At 32.9% G+C, this 25,763-nt stretch overlaps 1 protein-coding gene across 22 annotated transcripts in view; it reads right to left on the reverse strand.

Annotated features, from left to right (window-relative positions):
- LOC111425955 (titin) overlaps positions 1-23,671 on the reverse strand; it is a 131,007-nt gene extending 107,336 nt beyond the window's left edge. For 18 of the 22 annotated variants that reach the window (XR_011639758.1, XM_071194480.1, XM_071194478.1 and 15 more), the window contains exons 1-13: positions 23,582-23,671; positions 22,772-22,943; positions 22,073-22,271; positions 21,802-21,915; positions 19,658-21,246; positions 16,012-16,288; positions 15,354-15,830; positions 3,163-3,285; positions 1,866-2,292; positions 1,372-1,817; positions 841-1,272; positions 432-788; positions 17-193 (exon numbers count right to left, since the gene is read on the reverse strand). Coding sequence is in view for 21 of the 22 variants with exons in the window: in XM_071194480.1 (XP_071050581.1) it covers positions 17-193; positions 432-788; positions 841-1,272; positions 1,372-1,817; positions 1,866-2,292; positions 3,163-3,285; positions 15,354-15,830; positions 16,012-16,288; positions 19,658-21,246; positions 21,802-21,915; positions 22,073-22,271; positions 22,772-22,932 (4,779 nt within the window). In the remaining variant the exon portion in view is untranslated. Of the gene's footprint in view, positions 1-16; positions 194-431; positions 789-840; positions 1,273-1,371; positions 1,818-1,865; positions 2,293-3,162; positions 3,286-13,769; positions 14,090-15,353; positions 15,831-16,011; positions 16,289-16,813; positions 16,894-19,657; positions 21,247-21,801; positions 21,916-22,072; positions 22,272-22,771; positions 22,944-23,207; positions 23,298-23,581 lie in introns of those variants that run through there. The other 4 variants (XM_071194473.1, XM_071194472.1, XM_071194479.1 and 1 more) reach the window with 4 other exon arrangements.
- Between the last annotated feature and the right edge of the window lie 2,092 nt (positions 23,672-25,763).

A 25,763-nucleotide genomic window follows, 5' to 3' on the forward strand; every position in this document is an offset into this window, starting at 1 on the left:
ATCGATTTTCACTTACCTTGGTACTTTCCATTATGTGTTCCTCCCACTTTGTAATAAGCTCTTTTCTTTCTACGACCTCGGTCTGGAAGGTTTGCCAGCTCCTGGTCACCACCAGTTGCCTGTTCTTTAGCTTTTCCAACACTGACTCTACGCTACCGCAAGCCTGTTTCACATCTAAGTATGGCTCGGATACCTAGAAATAGAAGCATATGTATACAACGACTTCTCACCATTCCAGATGCACATTGTGCAGCTCCCATCATTTCTTAATTACCTACCTTAATTTCTAAAACAAACATAAATCTTTATTGTATACTCGGAGTCTAATGTACTCCATATGTACCGTAATGAATTATTTGGAGATTATTTTATTTATATCATTAAAAAAACCCAAAATCGTATCAAATAATTAACAAAAAAATAAAAATTACCTTCGAAGCTTCAGAAATAAACGTTAATCCAGTATTTTTCGCCGATTGATATAATGGAACTAAAGATTCCCAACGTTCCTCAAGAATTCGAAATTGTTCATCAGAAATATTTTTGCCCGATTTTTGTACTACATCTTCCAATTTATCCATTTCCCGCGTAACAATATCAGCTTCCTCATGAAATTTAACATAAATTGTAGACAAATCTAATCGTTTTTCCAATATATTCTTTAACTTAATCCATCTGTTATGGAGTGCTTCAACTTTTTGATCAACCTCTTGCCGTTGATTGTCGTCTAAGAACTCGAGTAATGGAGGGAGTGTTAATAAAAGTGTATTTATTTCGTTGCCTTTTGTCTAAAAATGTAAATATTAAAAATTTTTTATTTTAAATTATGAATAGTAGTACTTGTAAGTCGTTGAGCAATTGATTATGTAAGTACAAGAAATCCTTGGAAAGACGTAGATCCACACCCATATTTTGGTGACCCTGCAAAAAAGCTTCGGCAATCTCAATTAACCATTTATAAATCGCAGATTGTTGGTCAAAGAAATTATTTAAAGCTTCGTTTATCCTACGATTTTCTTCTCTATGCTCAATACAAATTCCATCCAAATGAATCTTTTTATTTTCTAATTCCTCAACCATTCTATTAACACCTTCAGTACCAGTTCTTCTTCCAAATAATTGTAGGATTGAATGACCTTCGGAAAGTGGTGGAGATGTGATTTGATCGATTAAAATGGAGCATTGAGCATGTAATTTGGCTAATTCCGGAGAGGTCTTTTTCAATTCGGTGGTGGTTAATTGGATTTCGATTTGATCCAGCTTGTTAAGCGCCTAAAATAGTATATTATTAATTAAGAGTTTCCTTCCGATTTAAAGCAAGAGTAGCGGTTAATTTTACACTTAGCTGGAGCGAATAATTGACAAACTCACCGCTTGAGCTGATCTAAAGAACGCTATAACTCTATCGAGAAGTGAATCGCGTTGTTGAAGATCAGAAAGATAATCTGAAGTTGTCGACAATACAACATAAGCCTGTTTTGTTGCATCTTCTCCCGCAAAACATCCGGTTAAAACCAATTTCTCGGTCGCCTTTGTTATTTTTAAAGCTTTTTCTTGGAACTGTTGTGCTTCGGGAAGAAGTCTTTGGTGTTCCAGTTTTAACAATTCAGCACTCGACGCTGAATCACCCAATTGATCGGTGTTTATTAAAATTTCTCTTCTATCTCGTATTTTCTCTTCGAGATCTTTCATATCGGCGGCTAAAACGCCTAAAGCTAAACATTGTTCAAGTTGCTCTTTTCTTTTTATAAACGTTAATTCTATGAGTTGTCGCTTTGAGTGTAATTCATCCATCCAACTTTGTACTTGAGATATTGCTGCAATAAAAATTATATTATTTGGAATTTAGTTGTGATTTTTTTTACCTGTAGCAACGGGAATTCGTATTCGATCGGGTCTCGAATCGAGTGTGCCCTGGGCCCCTAATTCTTTTAATTTCGCTATTAGGGTATTTCCGGTATGCATGGCCGCCATTAATGCCTCAAGAATGGTTCTTCTTTGGTCGTGGATTTTTGTTAGGAAGTTTTTGACGGTTTCAATATCGATGGGGAGGTTTTCTTCTGTACATAACGCGTCTAATTCTTTAACGTTATCGAAGAAATCTTTTGCCCTTTGGTGGTATTGCACGTTGAGATCAAGGATTTGCTTCCTCAGTTCTAAATGGAAGTTGATATCTTTCCACGCCCTACCTAAAGATTCGGCCATTGCGGCATAAACTTCTGCGCGCGGTTTTTGGGTAGAAATAAGTTGATCAGCTTGGCGAAGGAGCTCTTCAACTGGACTTTGTTTATTCTAAGAAAAGTCAAAAGAAAAAATATTGTAATTTACTCAGAAAGTGACATAAAGACGAAATGATGATTACAGATTTTTTTAGACCATCGACCTCCAGACGTAATTGGTACCTGTCAGGTATTGTTGATGCGTCTCGAGCGAATGCTTTTTCGTTTTTCGACGGTTAACCGCATCAAGAACTGGTTAATTTCGTTGAAACTTTACGAAGGAGAATTTAGAAAGTGCATTCTGCACGTCTCTTCAGATGGAACAGATGTAACAATGCGATATTAAATGTAGGTTGGGCGGACGGATAAAAAGGCCACTATATCTCAACTGAATTCCGGTTTGGTCTATCACAACAATGCGTTGCGTCTCCTTTCGGAGCCTTTAGATGTTAGAGAAACTGGTTTTGTAAAGGTATGGGTGCGGTTGAATACAACGGCCCTTTTGTTGGTATTTCCAATGTATTTACTAGGATAAGTTATATATAAATTGTATATGAGTTATATTTAAGTTATTTGAGATTTTTTTTTAAACCAAATTCTTTAACATCTATCAACAAAATCAGCGTGAACGTTGAAACAGTTGACGTCACGTTTGGTCGACCTAAAAATAATTCTTCCGCAGTTTCAAATTACATTGTCGTCAGTTTAAACAGAACATTGTCGGCGCTTTAGGTCAAATCTATTGAGGGACATTCAGGTCGATATATACAAGAGATCAATCCATCGTAATTGTCGGTGTTGTACAACCGCTACGACACGTTACGAAACATTGCCAATTATTTTCAAAACGCTTAAAGGTAAATTTTGTTCGCTTAATTTACCGTTACGTTTTATGTTCCCCATTGTTGAGATTGATGGAATGATTTTATCGCGGATATCTTACCTGCAACTGTTTAAGTACTTCATTGTGCGCTCTTTGTAACTCTAAAGCTTCTTCAAGAGTATTTCCCAAACTCGTTAATTCGGGTGTTATTTCTAAAATTTTTAATTGCATCCAATCTCCGCACTGAAACAATAAAAATATGAATTTCAAATTAGAAATAAAAAAATATTTGTCGGCTTTTAAAGGTCAACAAAATAGTGAGTCATTGGTATTAAAATATTTAGAAGTCAACATATGGTGATTTCAAATTTATTTTTAAGAATTATTTATACAATGCAAGGCATCGTTTTTATAAATCATAATAATTAACGTTCAAGACTGTTTTAAGTAAAAATTGTCGAGTTAAAGTCAACAAACTTAAATGGCAAACGAAATAATCCAAGAACGTATTGAGCACACACAACAGTTGTTGTATACAGTCGGCATTAACATCTGTTTTCACGGTATTGTAAAGCCAAGAACGAAACGATGTTACCACGAAATTTACGTCCTGCAAAAGTTATTGGACCTATTGTAACTAGAAACTATACCACGAAGCGAAATAACCGTTAAATAAATTATTTCTTTCGTTTCGCATGATAAAAATAATGAGTGCAATTTTTCGAGTTATCCAAAACTTCCGTTACAACCGGACAATTATTGTTATTTGTGTTGTGGTTTAAACGGTCGTGGTTTCGCGATACATTTTAAATCCATAGTTAGAAATGTCTCACAACCGTTACTCATTCTCAGCGTCGACTACCAATTTAAAATTCAATTACGATGAAATTACTGAATGCTAATATCGACCGATTAAGTGTAAATGAATGCCAAAGGTGGTAGACGACTGCAATACAACATTAAACCGATCTTTTCTTTCTTTGGCATCGAACTAAAACTTTAATACAAACACAAAGTTAAATTTAAACCTTCAAACCAATCCAAATAATTAGGTCACCTGTTAATGAACTAATGAAAATTCTTTCTGCCAAATGAGTTCCGATATTGGGTTAATGCAAATTTTAATTTAAGTAATAATTTGCTCATCGATAGTTTTAGGTGTTGTTGTTGTTTATTATGTATATCGACCTTAAAAGTGACCACAGACGTTCATTCGTTTGAAAGTGAACCCGCGTAATTTGCATTTCTAGGCCGGGGTCGCTTTTATTGGACGCATTATACACTTCGTTTGAGTAATAATTTATCTTTCAGCGAAAAGCGTATCTATTTATAAATCGTATTCAGAGTGATGTCATATACGTTCGCCGTCTTCGTCGGAGAGACCGCGAAAAAGGGGCAAATAGGTGAGAACTGAACGGACGATCGTTCGCCGGTCAATTTAACAGCCGTTATAAATTCTAAACGATTTGTCCTAGCTTTGTTTGTTTGCCTTGCCATGAGAAATGACGAAATCGAAGTAATGTAAAGACTCGTTTACTATACGAACATAAAAACTGTGAGTAACGATCGTTCGAACATTTTTCCAACTTGTGCTAGTCTACCAAAGTGTGTGTGTGTGGATTCTTCTTGTGGTCAGCCCGAAGTATGGCTAGCATAAATTACTACGTTAATGTTTCAGGTCGTCGAGGCGCGTGGGACGAACATTTTATCCGCCGATGGAACAAACGTGGATCACTAAATATAAACCTGATGTGTGTGCGTGCATACCTTTAACGACAGAATTATTTTATAGGAAGGAAAAAGTAAGGTTGCTCGTAAATAGATAAGTGAATTGGTTTTAGATGTATACTACTTTCAATCCATTAAATACAAAAATAAAAAAAATGTTTGAGGTAATAAAACTTCTTTATTTAACTTAGCTCCCAATTAAATCGTTTTTATTTGATCATTTTAAAAATTTAAATATCAAATATCCTTATAGAATGGGGCCGTTACACATTTTTTTTATTGGCTTATTCCATAGCTTAGCAAAATTGAAGACTTCCATAATTTATTATTTTTCAAACTGGGCTTTAGTTTTTCCAAAGAAAAATAATGAAAATTTGAAATAACTTTGGAGACGTCACCGTTGTTTCGCACGCGATTGGTTGAAATAAAAATCAATAAAAAGTGCATGAGCGAGATGCCACGAGAATCTTATGCGCTAGAAGAAGGGATCCGAACCATGCACGTTTGTGTCTTCTTGATCTTACGCGAAAACTTCGTAAACGTCACCAAAGCTTTTATAGAGGGGATTTTGAATTTTAATATTAATTATTGCAAAAATTAAAGAATTTTAGGACCTGAAAATGTTACCAATCCTTCTATTTTTACGTAGTTTATTGATTTTTTGAAAGACGGTCTTTCTATTCGATAGAGGGTAACGGCCCCAGTATGTGTGAGAGATGTTTTTTAATTCATTATTTAATCGAATATTAAAAACATAAATTTTATTTGATTTAAAACATAACTTCTTGCTGTACAAAGGACGACGAAAATGACTATAACCTTTTTCGATCATAACGTTACTTTTAAGGTCAGTGAAGATCGCGATCAATTCTTCATAGTGATCATATCAAAAAAAAAATTATTAGCTATCAATAATAACATATCTTGATTGTCCTGACTAATATGGCTTATGCATGGTGAACATAATCCTTAAGAGTACCTCAAAGAAGTTAAATTTAGAAATAATTTGGAAAAAATCTGCCTATATTATAAAAGCAAAACTTCCTCTAATGTTGACAACAAAACATCGACGTCATGCTACTTTTTTAGGTTTTAAACTCAGTTTAGAGATCGATATCTTCCTAACCTCTCGATGAAAAAAATTGCGGTAAAATTTATTGTAATCACTGAACATTTCTACGTAACATATGTGAATTTGAAAATTTTCGGCTTCGCGATTCTTTTTTACCGCAAGTGAAATGAAAAAGTGTCCGATTTTTGAGGCTGCCGTCGCCTTCGTTAGTTTGCGATTTTTTTTCTCAAAATCTATCTCGTTGAAAAAATTTTAAATTAGAACAAACGGGAGCCTGCTGTATTCTTAATGAGAGGCATATTTTATTTTTTCGGTGTTTCATATAGTTTCGCGAAATATCGCGGTTTAGTAGGATGCGGTTATGTCGACAACAGCTAGTTGGATATCTATGCGGTTTTAACTAAAATATGTCAAATAATTACATTTTTCGAACTGACTCACTAATTTTTTTTATAGCGATTAACGCGAATTATAAGTGGTTATTTTAATGAGCAACCTTTCTATCTAAGTTTAATGGGATTGTCTGTGCTTGTTTGCGTGAGACAGGTTCGTTAAATTTCATTTCAATGAAATTGTCAATCCTCAATTTAAAGTTTTCTTTACATCTAACAGTTCATTCTAACAAGTGTTCATTCAATCTTTCATATTTTTGGCAAAGTCAATGGTAAACTTTTCTAAGGTATTCATGAAAATACCTCAACGAAAATCCAGAGCAAATAAATCTGATGCCCAATGAAATAATTAATGTTCATGTGCAATTTTGTAAAATGTCTACCTTTGTTGTACAGCCAAAACTTTCAATAATCTTGGTATGTTGTTATTTAATTCTCTATGCTACGTTTTGTCAATAATGGATTGATCAACTAATCACAAATTATACCACACTAAACAATCAATAACCAATGTCATAATGCAGTTTTTCTCAACGTCATGTAGAGCGAAGAATCTTAAAGCACTTATATTTTTTATACCTACTTATAGTAAGATACGTATCTGTGTAATTTATTAGTTCAACCTATTAAGGTGATAGATGACAATTATAGAGAAAGTATCCATAATCTATGCCAGTGTTCCTTAACGTTTTGTTGAGTTAGAACAAAACATATTAATCACTCAAAATTCTCCTGATGGCGTCGGATAAATCTTTTTCCTATTCCTCCATCCACCTCTTTCACTCTCTCCGGTTCCCGACTAATTCCTTTATATCTGCTCCAGTCTTCCCTCTCTTCCTCCCAACTTCTGCTATTCTTTTCACCCACTTCTTCTTAGGTCTTACCCTCTTTCTCTTATCCTTATTCTTTGCTTCAAATAGTACCTTTTTACTATTGTGTTATGTTCCATTCTAATTATGTGTGCGTACCAGTTTAGTTGCTTTCTCTCTATTTTGCTGATTATCTCCTCTTGATCTACTCCCAGTCTTATTTCCTCATTCCTTATCCTATCCCACTTCGTCTACTTTTTACCTTTACCGTAAAAATTTCATTTCCATTTCCATGATCTTTCCTTCTTGATTATCTTGGAGTCCATGATTCACTGGTATATGTTAATATTGGAACTGCCACTGAGTTGTACACTTTTAATATTATCTTTTTATCTATGTCCTTCTTCCCAAAAATTGTTCTGTTTAGAGTATGGTATACGTTGTTTGTCTTATACAAGATCAGCATATCATCCCAGCTTAGTGACTGAGCTTATTGAGTGAGACTTCACAACGTTAATTGACAAAAATAATTGGCAATATCTATGTATTCACATCTAAGCTGGGTTCAAACCTCTAATAAATTAGTAAAGTTAGAAATAGTTTTTAGGTTCCCGTCAGCTGACACATCAGCAAGCTTTTGATTTTGTTTTAAGTTAGGATTTGATGTGAATTTTCGATTGAGATCATCTACTCGTGTTGTTATTTCTGCCAAAATGAAATTTTGATTCTGACACAAAATCATGGAATGTAGTCTTCAAGTTCTTCAAGATTTTCACTGTGGTAAATTAATATTGTATCCAATAATAGTGCTATTCTATTTTTTGTTGCGTTGTAACCTGACATAGACTTATCTTGTTTAACTATAAACGTTCTTAGGCATTTTCTTCTAAAACAAATCCCTCATCAACATATCATCGTTAAAAAACGTTGATTAAATCAACGTTTTAATCAATGTCTCCTTTCTTGTCTTTTAAATAATTAAATAAACTCCAAGCTTTATTTTGTGTGGCTCTCTTACATAGTATTTTAGTTGAATGTACCAACTTACTTTATTTTCTATCTATATAAATAATAATCTTTCCATCTGAAATAGTTTCATCAATTTCTTTTTCTAATTACAATTGTATTAATTAATGTGCATTCTTTGTTGCTTTGTTTTCAATTTTCGAGCTAATTTGGTTTGTTGATTTAATTACATTTTCTCCAAGAACTTAATAATTTTTAGCTTTGTGCTTAAATTAATTGATTTACTACTTCTCTCCTTGACGTCCATTTCAAACTTTGTTAAAGCAAATCAAGTTTCAAAACATCTCAGTTTTATAAGAGTTTCAACAATAATACGTTGAGAAAAATCTATAGATATGTTTTGTAACTATCTTGGTGATTTTGTCAGATTTAATGAATTATTATTAAAAGTTTTAAAAAATGTATTTGTAATTTAAAACAAGATCTAATAAAAAAGATTGCAAAATAGAAAGTAAGAAAAAAATTAATTAAAAATAATACCAATTATAATTAATAATTGAGAATTATACTGTACGAGAATGTCTACCATTTGCTACAATTTACCATCGTAAAGTAGGATTTTCACTTACATCTGTCGAACATTAAACCTGATTTTAACGAAGTTTTCTCACGTAAACAACCTCAGTCATAAAGCCTGTCATTAAGCTTAGATGAACTGTTGATCATTTAAAAAGATTGTTTGTTATGTATGTGGCATTTTTGATATTAGTATATATTGTTCTTGAAGTTGAATATAATTCTATCTACATATTTGAATATTTTGGTGAAACGTTAGATATCTCATATTTTCATGGTAATGGAGTTCCTCAAACAAATTTAAGTGTTGTAAGATTTCTCTCACTTTAGAAAAGGTTAAGAAACACAGGCAACGATTTTATAACTGTTTTGATTCACACCTTAATAGCTTGAACCAATAAAGTGCGATCTCCTAATCACTCCTGATATTATATAAAAGAATTACAACGGGAATTTACCGCCAATTAAACGAACACCGCAAAGGTGTTTTTGTTAGTTTGCGCGAAGCGGAACTGTAAATTGTTTTAAAAGGACCCAATCCACCATCAAACAATACTATCAAATATGAATTATAAAGGGCCAGGGAAGTCGCAGACGAGGAACCAAAGGACGAAGAGATGCAGAACTTCTATTTTCTACTTATAGCGAGCAGAAATCGATTTTCCAATAGCAAATCAATTGCTAATGAAGATCGTTCGATTATGATCAAGATCGTAATCGCAGAATCGGAGCAATTTTCTCGGCCATATACTTTGTTACTAATAGACTTGCTCTACATCGACAGCAATGTTTGAATTAGATCCAGATTCTTGTAGGAATGTCATAATGACATATGAGGGTGACACCAAAACATGGAGAATATCGTAGAGTTGAATAGTTGTTTATGGTATGAGCTGCTATAACCTATAGGAGTAGGTTGTTTGATGTTCCTCTGAGGCAATATGAATGATCAGCAATATGTAGATGAAGTGGTAGAACCTCATAACTTTCCAGATCTTCAATACTTGTAAGATCTAATCGAGTAATGTCGGTCGTCGTGTTCTAAAATCAATTTATGGATAATATTTGTAGAGAATAATGTCCATCTTCTGTCCTGGACACCTCCATCACCCAACCTTTAGTTCATTGAGCATATTTCTGAGCCATTATGTAGACAACATTACTGGGGGACTTGCTGCATCCTTGATAGACGTTGTCGATCAACAAACTGAATTACAGGTTGCTTAAGACATAATACCTCAAGACAAAATAGATGCTAGGAAAACTTGGTGGCTGTGTAACCAGTAGATCAATACATTAGTAATACAAATTGTGTTTATATTTTCTTCTTTTAGAAGTTAAATGTTTCTACCAAATTTGTTCTTACAGTTACAATTTTCATGTCGTTAAATATACTTTCAGAGAATGAAATGCAATGAAGACGAAGATAGTCGGAGTCGTGGAGGGATCGAAAAGAGGCTTTAAATTCGAAAGTGAGTGTGGAGAGAGTATTCAAAAGACGAACGCAACGTAAAGGAAGTAAAGGAGCGTAGAGGAAATATTTAAGGAAGCAAGGACGAAAGGACGATATGAAAATGACCAACTTTTGTAAGTTGAAGAGGACTTCAAGGATAATAATATACAAGAAATGTGTATAGATTTATAAAACAGCTAAGACAAGGATATAACCCCACACAAAACTTTCACCATTTGTCCTGCACATTGCAATCTTTGGATATTGATGAGCTTGAGGATTGTCTACTTGTAGTAGCTGTAGAGTTTCTGGGCATATCATATTCTACATATATTATTCTCATATAGTGGGCCTACAATCCTTCGCAGGATCTTCCTCTCGAAGATGATTACGCAGTTTGCTATAGTCATTAAAGACCTTATAATTGTTTTATGGATCCGGATCTTTATGTTCTTATGTACATCCTTAGATTTAATTGCATGGGTTGCTTCGTATTTCCCAACATGACAGCCATATCTCGCCAGTTCCATTCCATGATATATAAATTGCGAGACTAACTCTATGTCATCTTCCTTGTTACCACCCACGACTCTGCCTGACCTAGCTTGCATCATTATTTTCGTTTTCTCTATATTTGTGCTCAGCCCCACCGGCTTCATCACATCCTTCATTTGTCTGTAGATTGCTTCTGGCACCACCAGCTGTAGTTATATTGTTTATCAGTAGATTCAATCTTCCTACTTTCATTTTTCTAATGGTAGAGTTCTAATAGGAAGATTACTTTAAAAATATTCTAAAGATGGAAAATACTATAATGGCAGCAACAAAAAGAAGAAACCGTCAATAAACCCCAATTATACTGCCAAATATTAGTGAAATAAAGAATACTATTGTTTCAATAGTCTCTGAGAGCTTTGGCGAGGCTCTCAGAGGCGTTGCGGACTGATCTTTTGTTCAATGGAGTGCACAGCCTACTCCAAAGTATATGGAAGGATAAAGTGATACTGTCAATTATATTTACAAGAAGGGTAAAAATCGTGTACGATTTACCGTTTAGTATCTCTCTTGAGTCATGGATATAAAATATTTACATACGTACTGAACCAGCGACTACACTATGCAGAAAATCTAATAGGGGAGTATCAAGCAGGATTTGGAAAAGGAAAATTCACCATAGACCAACTATTCATGATTAAGCAAATACTGCATACTGCCTGAGAATATGACGTTGATGCGTCTTCCTGCCATTATTAAGAAGTATTTGTAACGTATCTTAAGCGAGTTTAGAATACCAGTGAAGATTATAAGACTGACACGAAATCATTGAGAAATATACAAGGTTACATAAGTACGCATAGAACTGTAATGATTGTAGTAAACTGCATAAACATCTTCAAGAGGAAGATCCTGAGAAGGATTGTAAGCCCAATATACGAGAATAATATATGGAGAACATGATATAACAAGGAACTCTACAGCTACTACAAGTAGACAATCCTCAAGCTCATCAATATCCAGAGATTGCAATGGGCAGCACTTGTAGTCAGGATAAAGGAGGGAAGAATACCGAAGCGACTGTTTAATAGGAGAATGCAAGTAAGGAAACCTAGATAAAAGTTCAGAGCAAGATGGTCATGTACCGGTAATGGTCTGTGGAGCCATTGAAAAAGAAATATACTTTAATATGGAAATTTTGTGTGAACACAAGATCCTTTCCTAACTCAAGCTCCCTCAAAATTCACTTAGCAGAAAGAAAAGAGTCTTATTTTGTAGGCAGTTACCACAAAAAAATGGCTTTGGTCCCTAACAACATTTATGTATACTTTATAGTTATTACATGTGGTCTAAACTATTCAAGCGATTCGTATACGTTTCTGTCGCGTTATAAAGAAGTTTCTTTGCGTCAACTGCTTGTATAAAATTTAATATAATACATCAATTGTATTATATACCAAATTTTATTTATATTTATAAAAAAAAAAACCATAAAAAATCGTCATAATTTAGCCTCGGTTTGCGGTATGTATGTTGTTCTGAAAAACTCATTAAAAGCACAAGCTTTTTTATAGATTTAAAAGTGAATGTATCTCAAGATTGAAAGCCAATCTAATAAAACTTTATGTTTTTAATTTTTAATACGTTCTTCTGCGAGTTCATGCCAGGAATTTTTGTATTACTATCACATTTAGCACCGATTTTAAAAATCATTATCGAGATGAAGCATTTTTCACTTTGACTTGGATTTATGTGCTTCACGTAAGATATATAAGTAATTTATCTTGTCCGGTTATTTTCGTAACAGATAATATGTTCTATAAATGAGTTATAGAACAGAATCGACTGAAAGTTTCTTTAAACGATTACGCGAGCAAACGCGGTTTAAAATTAGTTCCTGAAATCCGTGTGCAAGCCAGAAGCTTACTCAGATCTGCGAATAAATATTTACACAACAAAGATCGAATTGGGCTATATACATTATACATTTCAAATGTTCTTAATTTTATATTACTTTTACTTTTCACAAGCTTTCAGAAAAATTTCAAGACTTCATTTAAATTCTGACTTGAACGATTTCAGGATCACGCATACCGGTTACACAACACGCTTTCGAAGAGCTCTTCAAGAATGTCTTTAAGAATGCTTTGTGACGGCGGATTATATTTTGCGAACCTGAATTTTCTCCACGAGTTACGTCCGTTTTTGGTAGACTTCCTTAAAAGAACTAGGTACTAAAGCTTAATAATTACGCAAGAATTTCACACCATCTGTACGTTCTGCGCGTTCCACTCAAAGAAGAATGTGAGCGAAATCTTATTAAAATATATAAATTTGGGTCAGTTTGGCGATGTGGAAACTAAGTAAGGAGCAGTACGTGGTAAAGTACGGATAGTTATTTATAGAAGTTTTTACGATTGGGTTTAAATTTTTGACGTAAACCCGCTTCGTTCTAATTTCAAATTGACTTCGTTAAAATCTTAATACAACGATTCTTTTTTGAATTTGCGATTTAAAATAGTTACGGATGATATAAATTGGCTCAAGGTTGACTTATTTTCGTGGAAAATGTTTATTTCCATTTCAAAAATTAGAATTTGAGGAGTCATTTTGAATTAAATCAGAATTTATTAATAACGAAGAAAGAAAGGAAATTATATTTGATGGGTATTGAAGAAAACCACAAAGTGCATATTGCGCCAATCGCGATAATTACGGTTTCGGCTGCCATATGCCTTCTGAAACGACTGAACATTTTTTTTCGCGGCATTATGAACCGGTTCTTCACTTTCGAAAAGAGTTACGGGCCCAAATGAGAGTAAAAAAAATGTAGAGTTCGAAGTGGGTTACGGTTAGACTCCACGAGGTTAATCTCACAGGTGAATTATTAAAGTATTCGATTTACGAAAAAGGAAGTTTTAGTCGATCAATAAACGTTTATGTATAAATCTCATTAATTTGTTAATTTATAAGTAAAAGAAGATAAGATAGGGAATTGTATAATTTTGTGAGTAAAAGATAAAAGATAAAGATAAGGTGTGTTATAATCTTATATTATGGAATTTGAAATTGCGTGGCGCTTCGCTACTTTTTAAGCGATGTTTAAAAATATTAAAACAAATTGTTTACATTTTCAAGGAGGATTTTCTATAAATATCTATTGGCTAATTCTAGTAACTATTTTCCTTTCATTTCTAATAAATAAATATTTCGAGGAAATTTTTTTTAGCACTTACATGTAAAAGAGCGATCACAATCCTAGTTTTGCCACTTTGAACAGCAATAGTGCTAATAGTGGTGGTTTTGGACATGGCAACGGAGACGTCTTTGATGTCTCCCATTGTCCCATTTTCTTTTTGAGGCTGTTCCATCGCGGCGAAAATCACATGAACGTTTGAATAATTGTTTTTTGAATATCGCGCGCAATTTTCCTATACTTAAGTTGCTTATAACGCCGACTTGAACGTTTCGGAAGAGACCACGGAACACACTGAGATCGTAACAGCCCGCGGATTCCGTGCCTCCACTCTCTCGCGACTCAGTTGAGCCGCAACTCACACACACACCGTTGGATAAAAGATTTTTTGGGTGGAGACTACGCCAAAAAGAAATTATATAAAAATCGAATATGAAATAACCAAGAATTTGTATCATAATTTTTTATGATTATCAAGAAAAACCAGATCCTATTGTATCGATTATAACGCAAAAAGATTTTTATTGATTCAAAAAATCATACCTTGTTAATTTATGGGAATTAAGAAATGACCTTTGTATCAAATTAAAGTTTAAAATTGAATTTTTAAAGCTAAGTTATGTAATAAACTTGTTGAAATCAATTATTAAAGGAAAACCTTATTTATTTTAAAGAATCATAAAAATGATTTCTCATCTACTATGATATATAAAAAACACTAAAATTCATTATAATTTTTAAAACAAAGTAAGTGATAGGTTATTTTTAGAATTAAATTTGGTTTCGGCGCCCACTTCATCAACCCACACGCGTTAAAATGCGCGTAAATAATAAATCATTCTTGCAGAAATTCGATAAACACATGTAAATTTTTGCGAAGCCGTTGATTTTGCCAATAAAAATTTTAAATAACGCGGTCGAATTATTTAAAAATAGAAACGGTTTCGCCGACGTTCGACGGCTTTCGATCCTTGAATACTTAACAGATGGCAGCAAACTTCGCGAAATATAAACGAAGTTGCGAAATTTTCAAAAATATCTCGCGGTTTTCGTGTTTACTTTAAAGACGGACCGGAGGCGTAATGGTTTTTTGGGTTTTATAATTAGAACTTTAAGTGTATGTTGTATAATTCGGTTTTTTAAAGTAACAAGAAATAAGCGATTTGTTATTTTGCGAAATTAATTAAAAAAGATTTATTTAAAAAAAAAACAATCAACACAAAATAAGTACATTCATAATTTCGTTTGTTATAAAAATAGGTTTAGATTTTCATGCTTTTTTTTTATTAAAAATGGAATTAAATGGCACTGCCTGGATTTATTGAAACTTAATGGATACTTATAGTTTCTCAGCACCGTATAAATATTGTACACATAAATAACTGTTAGTATAAAAAAAATCATGCAAAAATTATAAATTTAAAATAAACAACAAAAAATACACAATAATAAAAACAAAATATACATTAATCATTACAAATTGGCAGTTTTCTTATTGCTAATCACACAATTAATCTTAATAATAAAATATTTTTAGTTTTATTTCCAATTTCATTCAAAATAATCCTTTTAAAGCATGCTTAGTTACATTTCGATACTTTCTCCAAGCCTCATCTTCACCTACCTCCCTCAATCTTCTCTCTAAATCTTCATCAACCTTCCCATTTTCAGCAATCTGTCCAGCTTCATCTCCCCCAACATCGTCTTTTTTAGTAATCTCATTTTTCTTATCTCTCACCGTTTCCGATGTTAACACAAAAGATTGCACCCCCATGGAGTGAAGTTGTTGAACTTTATAATGAGTCGTTTCGGTGACTTCGCGAACAATTTTTCCCGGTGGGACTTCAGGGGATGGTTTTAAAACCGTTTTTGCTTGTGGTAAATCCGGCAAACCAACTGCGAGAACCATTTTTTCTTTAGAAATGTCTTCATGAACGTCGTCTTTACCGTATTCCCACCACGGTGCGTATTGATGTTCGTTACATTCGGATGCGGTGTTGTAAGAGGATGAACGCGAATGTTGGAGGGTGCATTCTGATGCGGTTTGAAACTCTTCGTCGGATTTTAATTCTTCGGGTTTGAGATGTTTAGTTCCAAGATCCTTGAAAGAATAAATTTTTAAATAAATTTCTTTGGATAATAAATAAATTTATAATCTAAATTATTTTAAGCTGAAGCGTTTACTTACCTTAACTTTTTAACGTAAAAAAGGAAAAAATAAAACCACATTTATTTCGCAATCTACTGATTTCTATTTGCATCTAAAATTAAAATTCTCTTACCTCAGAAATCATGGGAGGTTTTTCAGAAGTGTATTTAGTACTTGTGATAATATTGATTGGGATGGTGTTAGTAATTGTTGTTGAGGTTGCTGCAGTTGTTAATATGGCACAATCTTGTTGAGCGTTTTTTAAGGTTTGATCGAGTTCTTCTGATAAATTAGTAACTTCGGTTAATTTTTCGGAAATGGCATCGATTGCGGTTGCATTGCTTCCAGTTTCCTCTTGATCCGTCGATTCGGAATCTTTATCAGTGTCTTTTACGCCAGTGTCAGACATTCTAAAACAAAAATTAAAAAAAAGGTAATAAAAATTGTTTAGTTTGTGTATTTTATTGGATCGTAAAAACACAAAGAAAAGGAGGCAAAAAAACTTGAATGAGACCAATAAAAACATACATTTGTTATTTTTGTATATTTTTTGCGCCAAATTATTTTGATTTTCTGCCATTTATCAAAAAGATTAATAATAGTGATATAACTTTTAGGGAAGATTAATGTATTCAACTTGTTTTTGCTTACAATTAAAATAAGTTAATTTTAAAATAAAGTAGCAGGAAAGGGAACGAAAGAAATAACACCGGCGTTCGAGAAAATAAATATTGAGTTAATTTTACCAGATAAGATCTGTTCTTTACAGTTGGATGACTAAAATCACCAGACCAAGAATTCCCTTTATTTTTACCCCTTTTAATAATTTACAAGTATTAATTAAAAATTGGATGGTTTTCGTAAAAATTAAAAGTGGTTGTATTAAAACTTAATATTCCAATCGAAATTTAATTGATAATTTAAACATCTCTTACCCGTTATAAAGTTTTGGTGTTTAAAAGGAGCCCGTTGGAACGCCACTGACGTGATTTTTCCCCTTCTACTTGAACCGAATTCAAAATTAAACTCGGGAAACACGAAAGCCACACCGAGTCGACTTAGACTCGAACGTTTAAAATGTACTGATATTTATAATATTCGAAATGAAATATTAATTTTTTTTCTTCTACAGGATGTGGCAAGTATACAAGTTTTTCGAATGATAATTGTTCGCACCGTCATAAAGAAGCGTTTCAAGTTACCATTTAAGGTATGAATCATTTATCAATTCCCATAAATTGAGAAAGAATTTTTTATTTTTTATGTTTCTCATTAATTTTAAATATTGCTATTATCAAAGCAAATCAAGTATTAGAAATCATTTATGACACGATATTGTTTTTTATTCTTTGAAAAAAAAATTGCCCTCAACATTTTCAAACTGATCTATGGAAAAGATTCCACTTTAATGCCTTAAAAGATTTCCTTAGATATAAGATATAATAACATTATAGTATTATTGAGTTCTTATAATATGTACTACGTTTTGGCCATTTCGCCTATCCTTACATAATTTTTGGGTTGGTGCCTCCAAGTTAATTATTGAGTTAAGAAGATGTTTGAATATCTTATGTGTCTGTTGCATTCCTCTATATTTTCTGATTATTAATAAAAATAAGGAAAACACCTAGATAGCACATGAAAGCAAATATCCTGCCTAGAAGAAAGATCATTTTTTCAGAAACTTATTAATACAGGGTAATTCAAATTCGAGCCCCACCATTGGGATTTCAGAAACCATAAGAGATACAGAAATGGTTAAATGGGTAGGGGAAATATTTTTCAACAAAGTTTTTTGATCTAGCCGTTTTAGTTTTTAAAAAATGGCCGAAAAACAAAAAAGTGACTTTTTCGTTTTTTGCCTATAACTCCTTTATTTTTCGTTTTTTCATGAATCTGAAAAAAGATTCTTAAGGCAACTTTTTATGAAAAATGTCATGATACAACTAGAAATTTTCTTTGACGTTTGGTTTTCGTGAAATTATCATCAGGTTACCACGTAATGCCGTTTGGATTGAAGATCGATCCGCTAATAATCATAATACCAATATTATATTTAGCGCGAATTGAAAAGAACATCCTGTGCACTTAAGATAGCTATAATGCAATTGCTCAGGCAGCTACTCTCGTCCGGAAATTGTATATTCGGTGCAGTATATTGACTCCTATGATAATAAAATTGAGTTTTAAATTGAAATACCCAACTGAAACACTCAATTACACCGCCTGAACCTAGGCCTGCTTGTTGTAACTGTACATTGATGTACTTAAAAATGTTTCCTTTCCTTGTTCACAATTTTCAGCTCTACTAATTGATGGTTTATCTTGCGACTGATTAACAAAAAAAAATCTATAACAATATACTAGCCTCGTGTGTCTGATCGAAATTACACGAATTGACTGACCAAATACAAGCGAGTCAATAAGAAATTTTACATTCCCACTTACAAGTGATTCCGAAGCATAAGAGAGTCGTTCATCCTTAGATTGAAAAGATATTCCAACTTTATTTTAAGACGAGAACAAAAATATTACTGCAAGAAAAAGCTCCATAGCAACCCCTAAATTTTATATCACAATAGAACAGAGAAATCGTTTCATAGTAGGTTACACAGATACATTCACTAGCAGAATATGAGCTATACCAATAGCGTATAGCGAATATCAGGTTTTGTCATGGCTTGCCTATCTCTGTGCTGTGTTTAGCAATTATTATCCCCAATTTGTATACATCGAATTTCCGAATCATACTACTATTGCCTATACCAGCTATACAAAACTACATTGCACCAGAAATCAGTTGAATTTTGTAGTTTCAAGACGCAACAACATCATACTACATGGATCTGCTAGAGCTAAACGTTGTGCCACTTATCTTTACAATTCATTTATAATATATAATAATTAATTATTACACAATAACTACTATAATAATAGTAATAGCTAATAACAAAATAGCTAATTATAATAATAACTATTATATAATAATTACTACATTTCTGACCAGGTCATCAAAGCTGACTCCGTGATGTTTGGGAGAAAATGCTTTTTCTGTACCAGGCAATAATAAAATGGAACTATAACCATTAAAACTATTATTAACAAATCAAAAACACCAGGTTTCTTTACAGGAATATACAACTTTCCTGTTTTCCTATAAACTATCTTTATAAGAAAGCGTAGATTGCAGCCACACTTTTTAATGGATGATTTTTGTATCAAATGTTAAAAATTACTTAAGTAAAAGCGACTTGCCTTTAAAAGCTCTTCTTTTTATAGATATTTCTATTTTTAGCAAAGAACACAATTTCTTTATAGCAGCCATTAGATCAAGGGAGAATTTCGATATTTATATCTCAAAATAAAACATCACGACTTTTTTACACGCTACTTGAAAAAAGTCTGTCTTAAATTGTGTTAACATGTAGGACTGTCATGTATCTAAATTAACCAATTAACGCTGAAGGTATATCGGTGACAACAGTGTATTTTATGTCTTATTTATGTGACAGAAAAATAGGCTATTATTCGGCTATTATTCGGAATTCTCGCAGGTTTTTTATGTGTTTATATAACTCTCGCCATTTCTTAGATTTGTAGATTTATGAATACGAATTAATCGTTATAATGGAAACCTATACACAAATAGTTATACAACTCTTTTTGAGACACATACATTATGAATCTTTTCCAAGACTTAATTTGCCACCAAAACAGTTGATCTCGTATTTATATTATATACATTACATATATAAATGTTTTTTTTAGTTCTTACTTACCCATCATGAAAATATAACAACTCTCTTAATCGACTTCTTAGTAATCGTCCCAAACGCACCATCCTCCCAACTTCCACCATAAGTTTTTCTCTGACACCAAAATATTGTCTAACTTTACTTCTTCGTATAGAAATCTCCATAAGAGGAATAGTAGCGACAGCTTCTCTTAAATCTCGTAATTGATTGCAATGCTCATCAATTGATCTATGAAAAACAGCGGAAACTCTTAATCTGGTCATTTGTTCTTGACTCACTTTAAGTAATCTTTGCCATGAAAACTTTAATCTTTGTTGTAAGTCATTGTGATCATCCATTGGAAGTTTGCAAGATTGTCGCAATGAAAATGATGCGTTGAGAAGTTGTACACCGTAATTATAAGTATCCTTAGCGGTGTCTTGAAAACTTTGATGCTCGTCTTTTTGAGATTGAATTTCATAAACTGTTATCCCAACGTGGCCGTGATCTTTTAAAAGAACATAAAATAAATCATCAAGCCATTGTATGGCTTGAGCTGCATCTTTTTCATATTCATAGATATGAGTAACTTGTTCTAAAGTTAATTTTTGTAAATCAACGCTATCACTAAAAATATTTTTTCTTGCTATTGTAGCGTCTAAAATGTCTCTTACATTAATAATATCTTCGCTATAATCAACAGTTAATTCTCTACCCAACGCATCTTTAACCGGCATTGATAACATATCGGATAATTTTTCACCTTCTTTAATTAACTCTCTTTCAACATTATCTAATAAAGCCTGATTTTCTTGTAATTGTTTTAACTGAAATCCAGCAGCCGAAAAGTCACCAATTTTGTTACCCATCACTAAAGAATCGAATACTTCACCAGTTTGATCGAAATATTCAGAGACTAGACGAAAAAATCTTAAAGATGTAATTAAAACATTTCTCCTTCGTTCTAATCGAGTAGCAAAACTTCTACACACGAAATCCATAAAATCTTTTTGTGAAATTAAATCCTTTTGTTGTAACGTTAACGTTTCGTCTTTTGCAAAACTCTCAACTTTATGTAGAAGCTCCGCATAAGCACCATAAGTGTCCCAACACTGTAGTTCGATGGCCTCGTGCTCTCTCCTAAGTTCTTCGGCGGAGGCCACGTCGTAACCCACTTTTTGTTTTGAGTTGAGTAAATTTTCAGCTGGGCCCAAAATCCAATTCACCACTCGTACAATTCCATCTTCCAAAACACTCAAATCTTTGGTATTTATAAAATTTTTTTCCATCGCTTTCCAAGCCGTCTCAATGTCCGATTGTTTATTTCTCAATTCGAGATTTAAAATTTCTAATTGTTCAATTGTGTCGAGAATATCTTGAGGTGTTAACATCGATTCAGATTCGGATATAAATTTTCGATTACGATTGTCTAATTCGATTTTTTCTAATAGAAGTCTTCCTCTTTCTAATGTATCGTAACTCATTATTTTCATTGTGTCAATGAGATCGGTTGAATTGTTGAGTGTTGATTCAACTTCGCTTGGTCTCATTAATTGTCCTTTTAGGAGATGTTGATGTAGGTCGCTTAAATTTTTGAGTACTGATGATGAGTCGGTTAGGTATTCGTCAACACTCTATAATAAAGATGAATTTTAAATTAATTTCTTTTGAGTTTCATAGTTTTGATTTAAAAATATTTCTTAATTTCTATAAATAAACTACCTATTTCTTAAATAAAAGTTTCTCTTAATTAATACTGAAAATTCGGAATAAAAACTGGTCTCGGTAGAGCGAACAGTTTTGACCGTTACACTCGGACCCAAAAGTTCCAACCGTCTTTTAACAACTGTTCTTAACCGCCTGAAACAAGGATGGGTCAAATTTAACCACACCTGTTTTAATTTTCCCTCAAGGCTATTTCTCATCGTTTATTTTTTGCTATAAATGTGCAAAATTTTGATGAGAAATCATCTTTAATTCGTATCACGTAGAAACAGTTAGGATTGAGTAACAAACTATAACCTCAGAGGCCACCATACCTTTCTTCTTATATATACGGTGATAAAACCAGGACCGGTTTCGCTTGTTATCGCATGAGAATCATTTATGAAGCAAGTTGTAAATTGTAAAAAATTGGCTTCAGGAAAATTCTTCCGCAAATCAAAATCAATATAATTTAAAAAAATTACCGTTCTATTTTCCAACCATAACTCATGGTTGTAGATGAATGAACCATTCAAATCGATCGGCAGTTGACATTGGTCCACAAGTTTATTTAGGCGTGAACGTGGCATGAACAACACCTAAAATAGATAAAAAAAATCGAAATGTTTATTAACCCGATCGAACTGGGCGAAGAGAAAGTCGATGTAATTTGCATAATAACCGTAGCCCCAAGGGAACCGTTTCAGAAAGAAAGGAGAAGAAAATAATTATCAAGAACTTTCTAAGGTTCCTCACCTGTCCATCTTTAGGAGTATTGGTGCAATTTTCTACTCTTTGCTTGTCTAGAAAGTTCTCAGGTCTGATCACTATAAAATGAGCGAGAACGTCGTTGTTTACCGTTGTCGAAATTTGTCGGATACAAGATCTTGCTATTTTCCATGGTCCTTTTCTTGCGTCCAAAATAATCGTGAGCCCTTGAAATTTGGTTTCGTCGCTAAAATTACAATAAAATTATTGCATAAAAACAAATCGATCTAAATAGTTGCACGAACACTCCCGTAGCATGCCGGTGAACTTGAACAATGCGCTTACGTTATCTGATTGAATGTATTTTTCATTTAAACACGTTCTTACGTAATCTTTTTTTAAAATGCTCATAATCACGTACAATTTAAATCCCAATCACTACTAGTTATATAACACAAACAATAAAAGTAACAATTGGGCATAAAAATTACTTTTACTTAAAATGTTTTGAAAACTATTAAAATCAAACATTATGATTTATTAATTATTTTAAACCGCAACTTAAAAACGAAAGGAAAAAAATATGAAAACTCAACAAAAACCAAAAGCAATCACATTCGTCCGGCAAAAACAATTACCAGTCCCGGTCTCATTTAACGCAATGTTAAACGTCACGTTTATCTTGAGCACTTACGAACAGCATTTCTAGCCAATAAATTACCGTAAAAAATGCGACAACGTTTATACCTGTAGAAAGTAAGCACGTACTGAAGACAGGTGGTAATCTCGAGAGGTGGAGATTCGGAAGGTATTGTTATCAAAATTATCGGCCTTCCGTCTTTATCTCTTCCACCCGGTACGCATACGATCCTATTCTGCAACAAACGTATTTCCGGTCTACTTTCCATTAGTCCTCTTCCTACCAAAAGAAAAAAAAATAATTACAAAAATAATCATATGTGAGAAGATTCAAATGAGGTAAAGGTCTTTTTATAATGACTTTATTTAATGCGATGTGGTTACTTAAGACGATATGTGCAATTCATGACATTCACGATTTGGCCCACATAGCCGCATCAATAAAGTTACCATGATAATAAGAGTTTTTAAAAAACAACAAGAATGACTATTTTATAAGAATTAAGGCCATTGCTTTCAAATAATCAATAAAACTTTTATTCACAATTGCTGTTGAAGAATTTAAAGGTGCGACAGTACAACTTCTTAAGACTTGTGTGGGTGCGTTGCTCTCGAATCACACCGTGTAAGAGATGCTGAAAAAAAATATTTTATGCTTCCTGCGTAAGCTTAGATCTTGAGGACCTCTCGACGAAACCGTTAAAGGATTTATCACAGATATCCTCTCGGCATAAATTGAGTGATCATATCCTCGTTTTTGTGTTAATCCCGCACAAGGGAAACCACTTTTCATTCCTTCGCAAACGACAGCCGGTAATTTATGTAAATTAAGTAAACTGTTACATATCCGTATAAGACACAAGTTCTTCGATTCATGAGAAAAGATCATAGATTATGAAACGATAAGAATGTTCTTACTAGAATTTATAGATGAAAATGTGGGATGTTAATGATTCTTTTTTTCTCAGGGTCACCTGTGGACCACGCGTGGCACCATCTCGAGCTTCTTCAGCACCGAATTTATTAAAACACTTTTAGATCGAACAGGTTTAAAGTCGAATCCGACTCGACCTACTCGAGGTCTGAAGCACGACTGAGTTACCGGAGTTACCGGAGTCCGGAGTTGACTGAGAGGGAACCGAAGTCGACAGTTTAACCACTTACCTTACCTACGCTTCGAACCCTCCAACCGACAAACAGAACGCCTAACAGAAAACGTACAGAAAGGCCGTAACTGTATCTATATACACTTTTGGGTGAACTATCTCGACGCAGACATTTTTAAACAGTAGCAACCGAATACGATTTTTATCTCATCAAGATAAACTTATTAATATAAACAGGGTACAGGTGTCCTTTAAAATGAAAGAACCACATTGTTGTTTGCCGCATTGATTATAAAGTGAAAGATAATAAACAAGATTACGCAATATTTTTTCTTTATTGTAGCGTTACGTTACCTTTTAAATGTAAATAGTGTCTCTGTTTGTACATTAAAAACAGTTATTTGAATACATTTTTTTTATTAAAGAAATAAAGAATAAAAAAATAACTAAGTAATTACCTATGCAGTGTTTAACTTTTTACATACGTTATGGGAAAGTCAAACATTTATTACTCATTAGTTCTTTGTGTGCCGTTAGGTTCTAATAACTTGACCGCAAACACTTTTTAAGTTAAAGATGTGATTTATAATAATAGAAAGATTAACTTTTTGCTAATTTAGAGAACGTTGTTTTGTGAACAGTTTTCATTAAAAATGGAAACCTTTTAGTTCATTAAAGAATTACTAGAATTAATTTTGGGCAAAATCTGTTAATAATATAGTTTTAATTGAGTTAATAGAACGTAAAATTATGGATAGTGATTAATGGTTATGACCTGGTTATCAGTAAATCTGCTTTAGAGATTAAGCGAATTATTAAGTATATTGCAATGAGATTGTAGATAAACATAGTGAGTCTCCTGAATATCTTCTAATTAAGATCCAATTACTTTACTATCTACTGTAAAAGGAACATCGTCGTATGAACCGTACTGTGATGGAGTTACAAAAAAAATATACCCGTGTGAAGTTACCCATAAATTCCATCCATAAAAAAAACTTTTTTGTTTGTGTATCGATTTTAATGATTAATAGCTCATTAGGAAGATCTCGTAGAGTAGAGCCTAACATAGTTTTGGCGGCGCAGATTTTGGGCGGGAACACCTTAAATTCCGCGAAAACAGTGAAATATATAAAAAAAATCTCTAAGTTTAGAGTCTCAAAAATTGAAAAGTAATTAATATAATATCAGGTATGATTATCAAATCAGAATGCTGTTTTCTACACAAAAGTGAATTTTGGTCGTCGCTAAATCATATCGGTAATTAGAAAAGTGCAACAAAGCACGAACCTGTTTCCAGACGTACGTGGCGCCAGGCAGTTCTTTGAAAAGCAAAATCATATCCATAAGTATAACTTTTTTGTTAATGGTCCGATTTAAGTTTGTAATACCTTTTTGGAAAGGGTTCGTCCTGTAGATCATGTCATAGTAATGGCGGCGCGAAATTCTAACAATAACGGTAATTAAACGAGTAAAAACGTTATAAACAATCATACCCATAAATATAACTTTTTTGTTAATTCTCCGATTTTAAAGTGTGATACCTTTTTGGGAAGGGCTCGTCCTGTAGATCATGTCATAGTAATGGCGACGCGAAATTCTAACAATAAGGGTGATTAAACGAGTAAAAACGTTATAAATAATTATATTCTTTGTCCTTTAAACATTGTTAGTAGCTGTCCCACTTTTATAATAAGTAAAAACAGTATATTAATAAAATACTATAATTCATTATTATTAACGACAAGTCAACTGTATATTATATAATTTTTCTGTAAAGATAATAAGTATCTAAAACTCGCTACAACAATTATTTACAAAATGAGATCAATTAAACAAAATTGTATAAGTAGTCAACTACTAAAATCTAATTTAATTGTAGTTACATTTAGTTGCTACATTAAATTATATATAAAAATTGATGGCACATTTTTATTGTACCGTATAGGGCCGTTACCTTCAATCAAATAGAAAGACAGTCTTTCAAAAAATCA

This window comes from Onthophagus taurus, chromosome 2 (assembly GCF_036711975.1).
Source record: "Onthophagus taurus isolate NC chromosome 2, IU_Otau_3.0, whole genome shotgun sequence".
NCBI classification, from domain to species: Eukaryota; Metazoa; Arthropoda; class Insecta; order Coleoptera; family Scarabaeidae; genus Onthophagus; species Onthophagus taurus.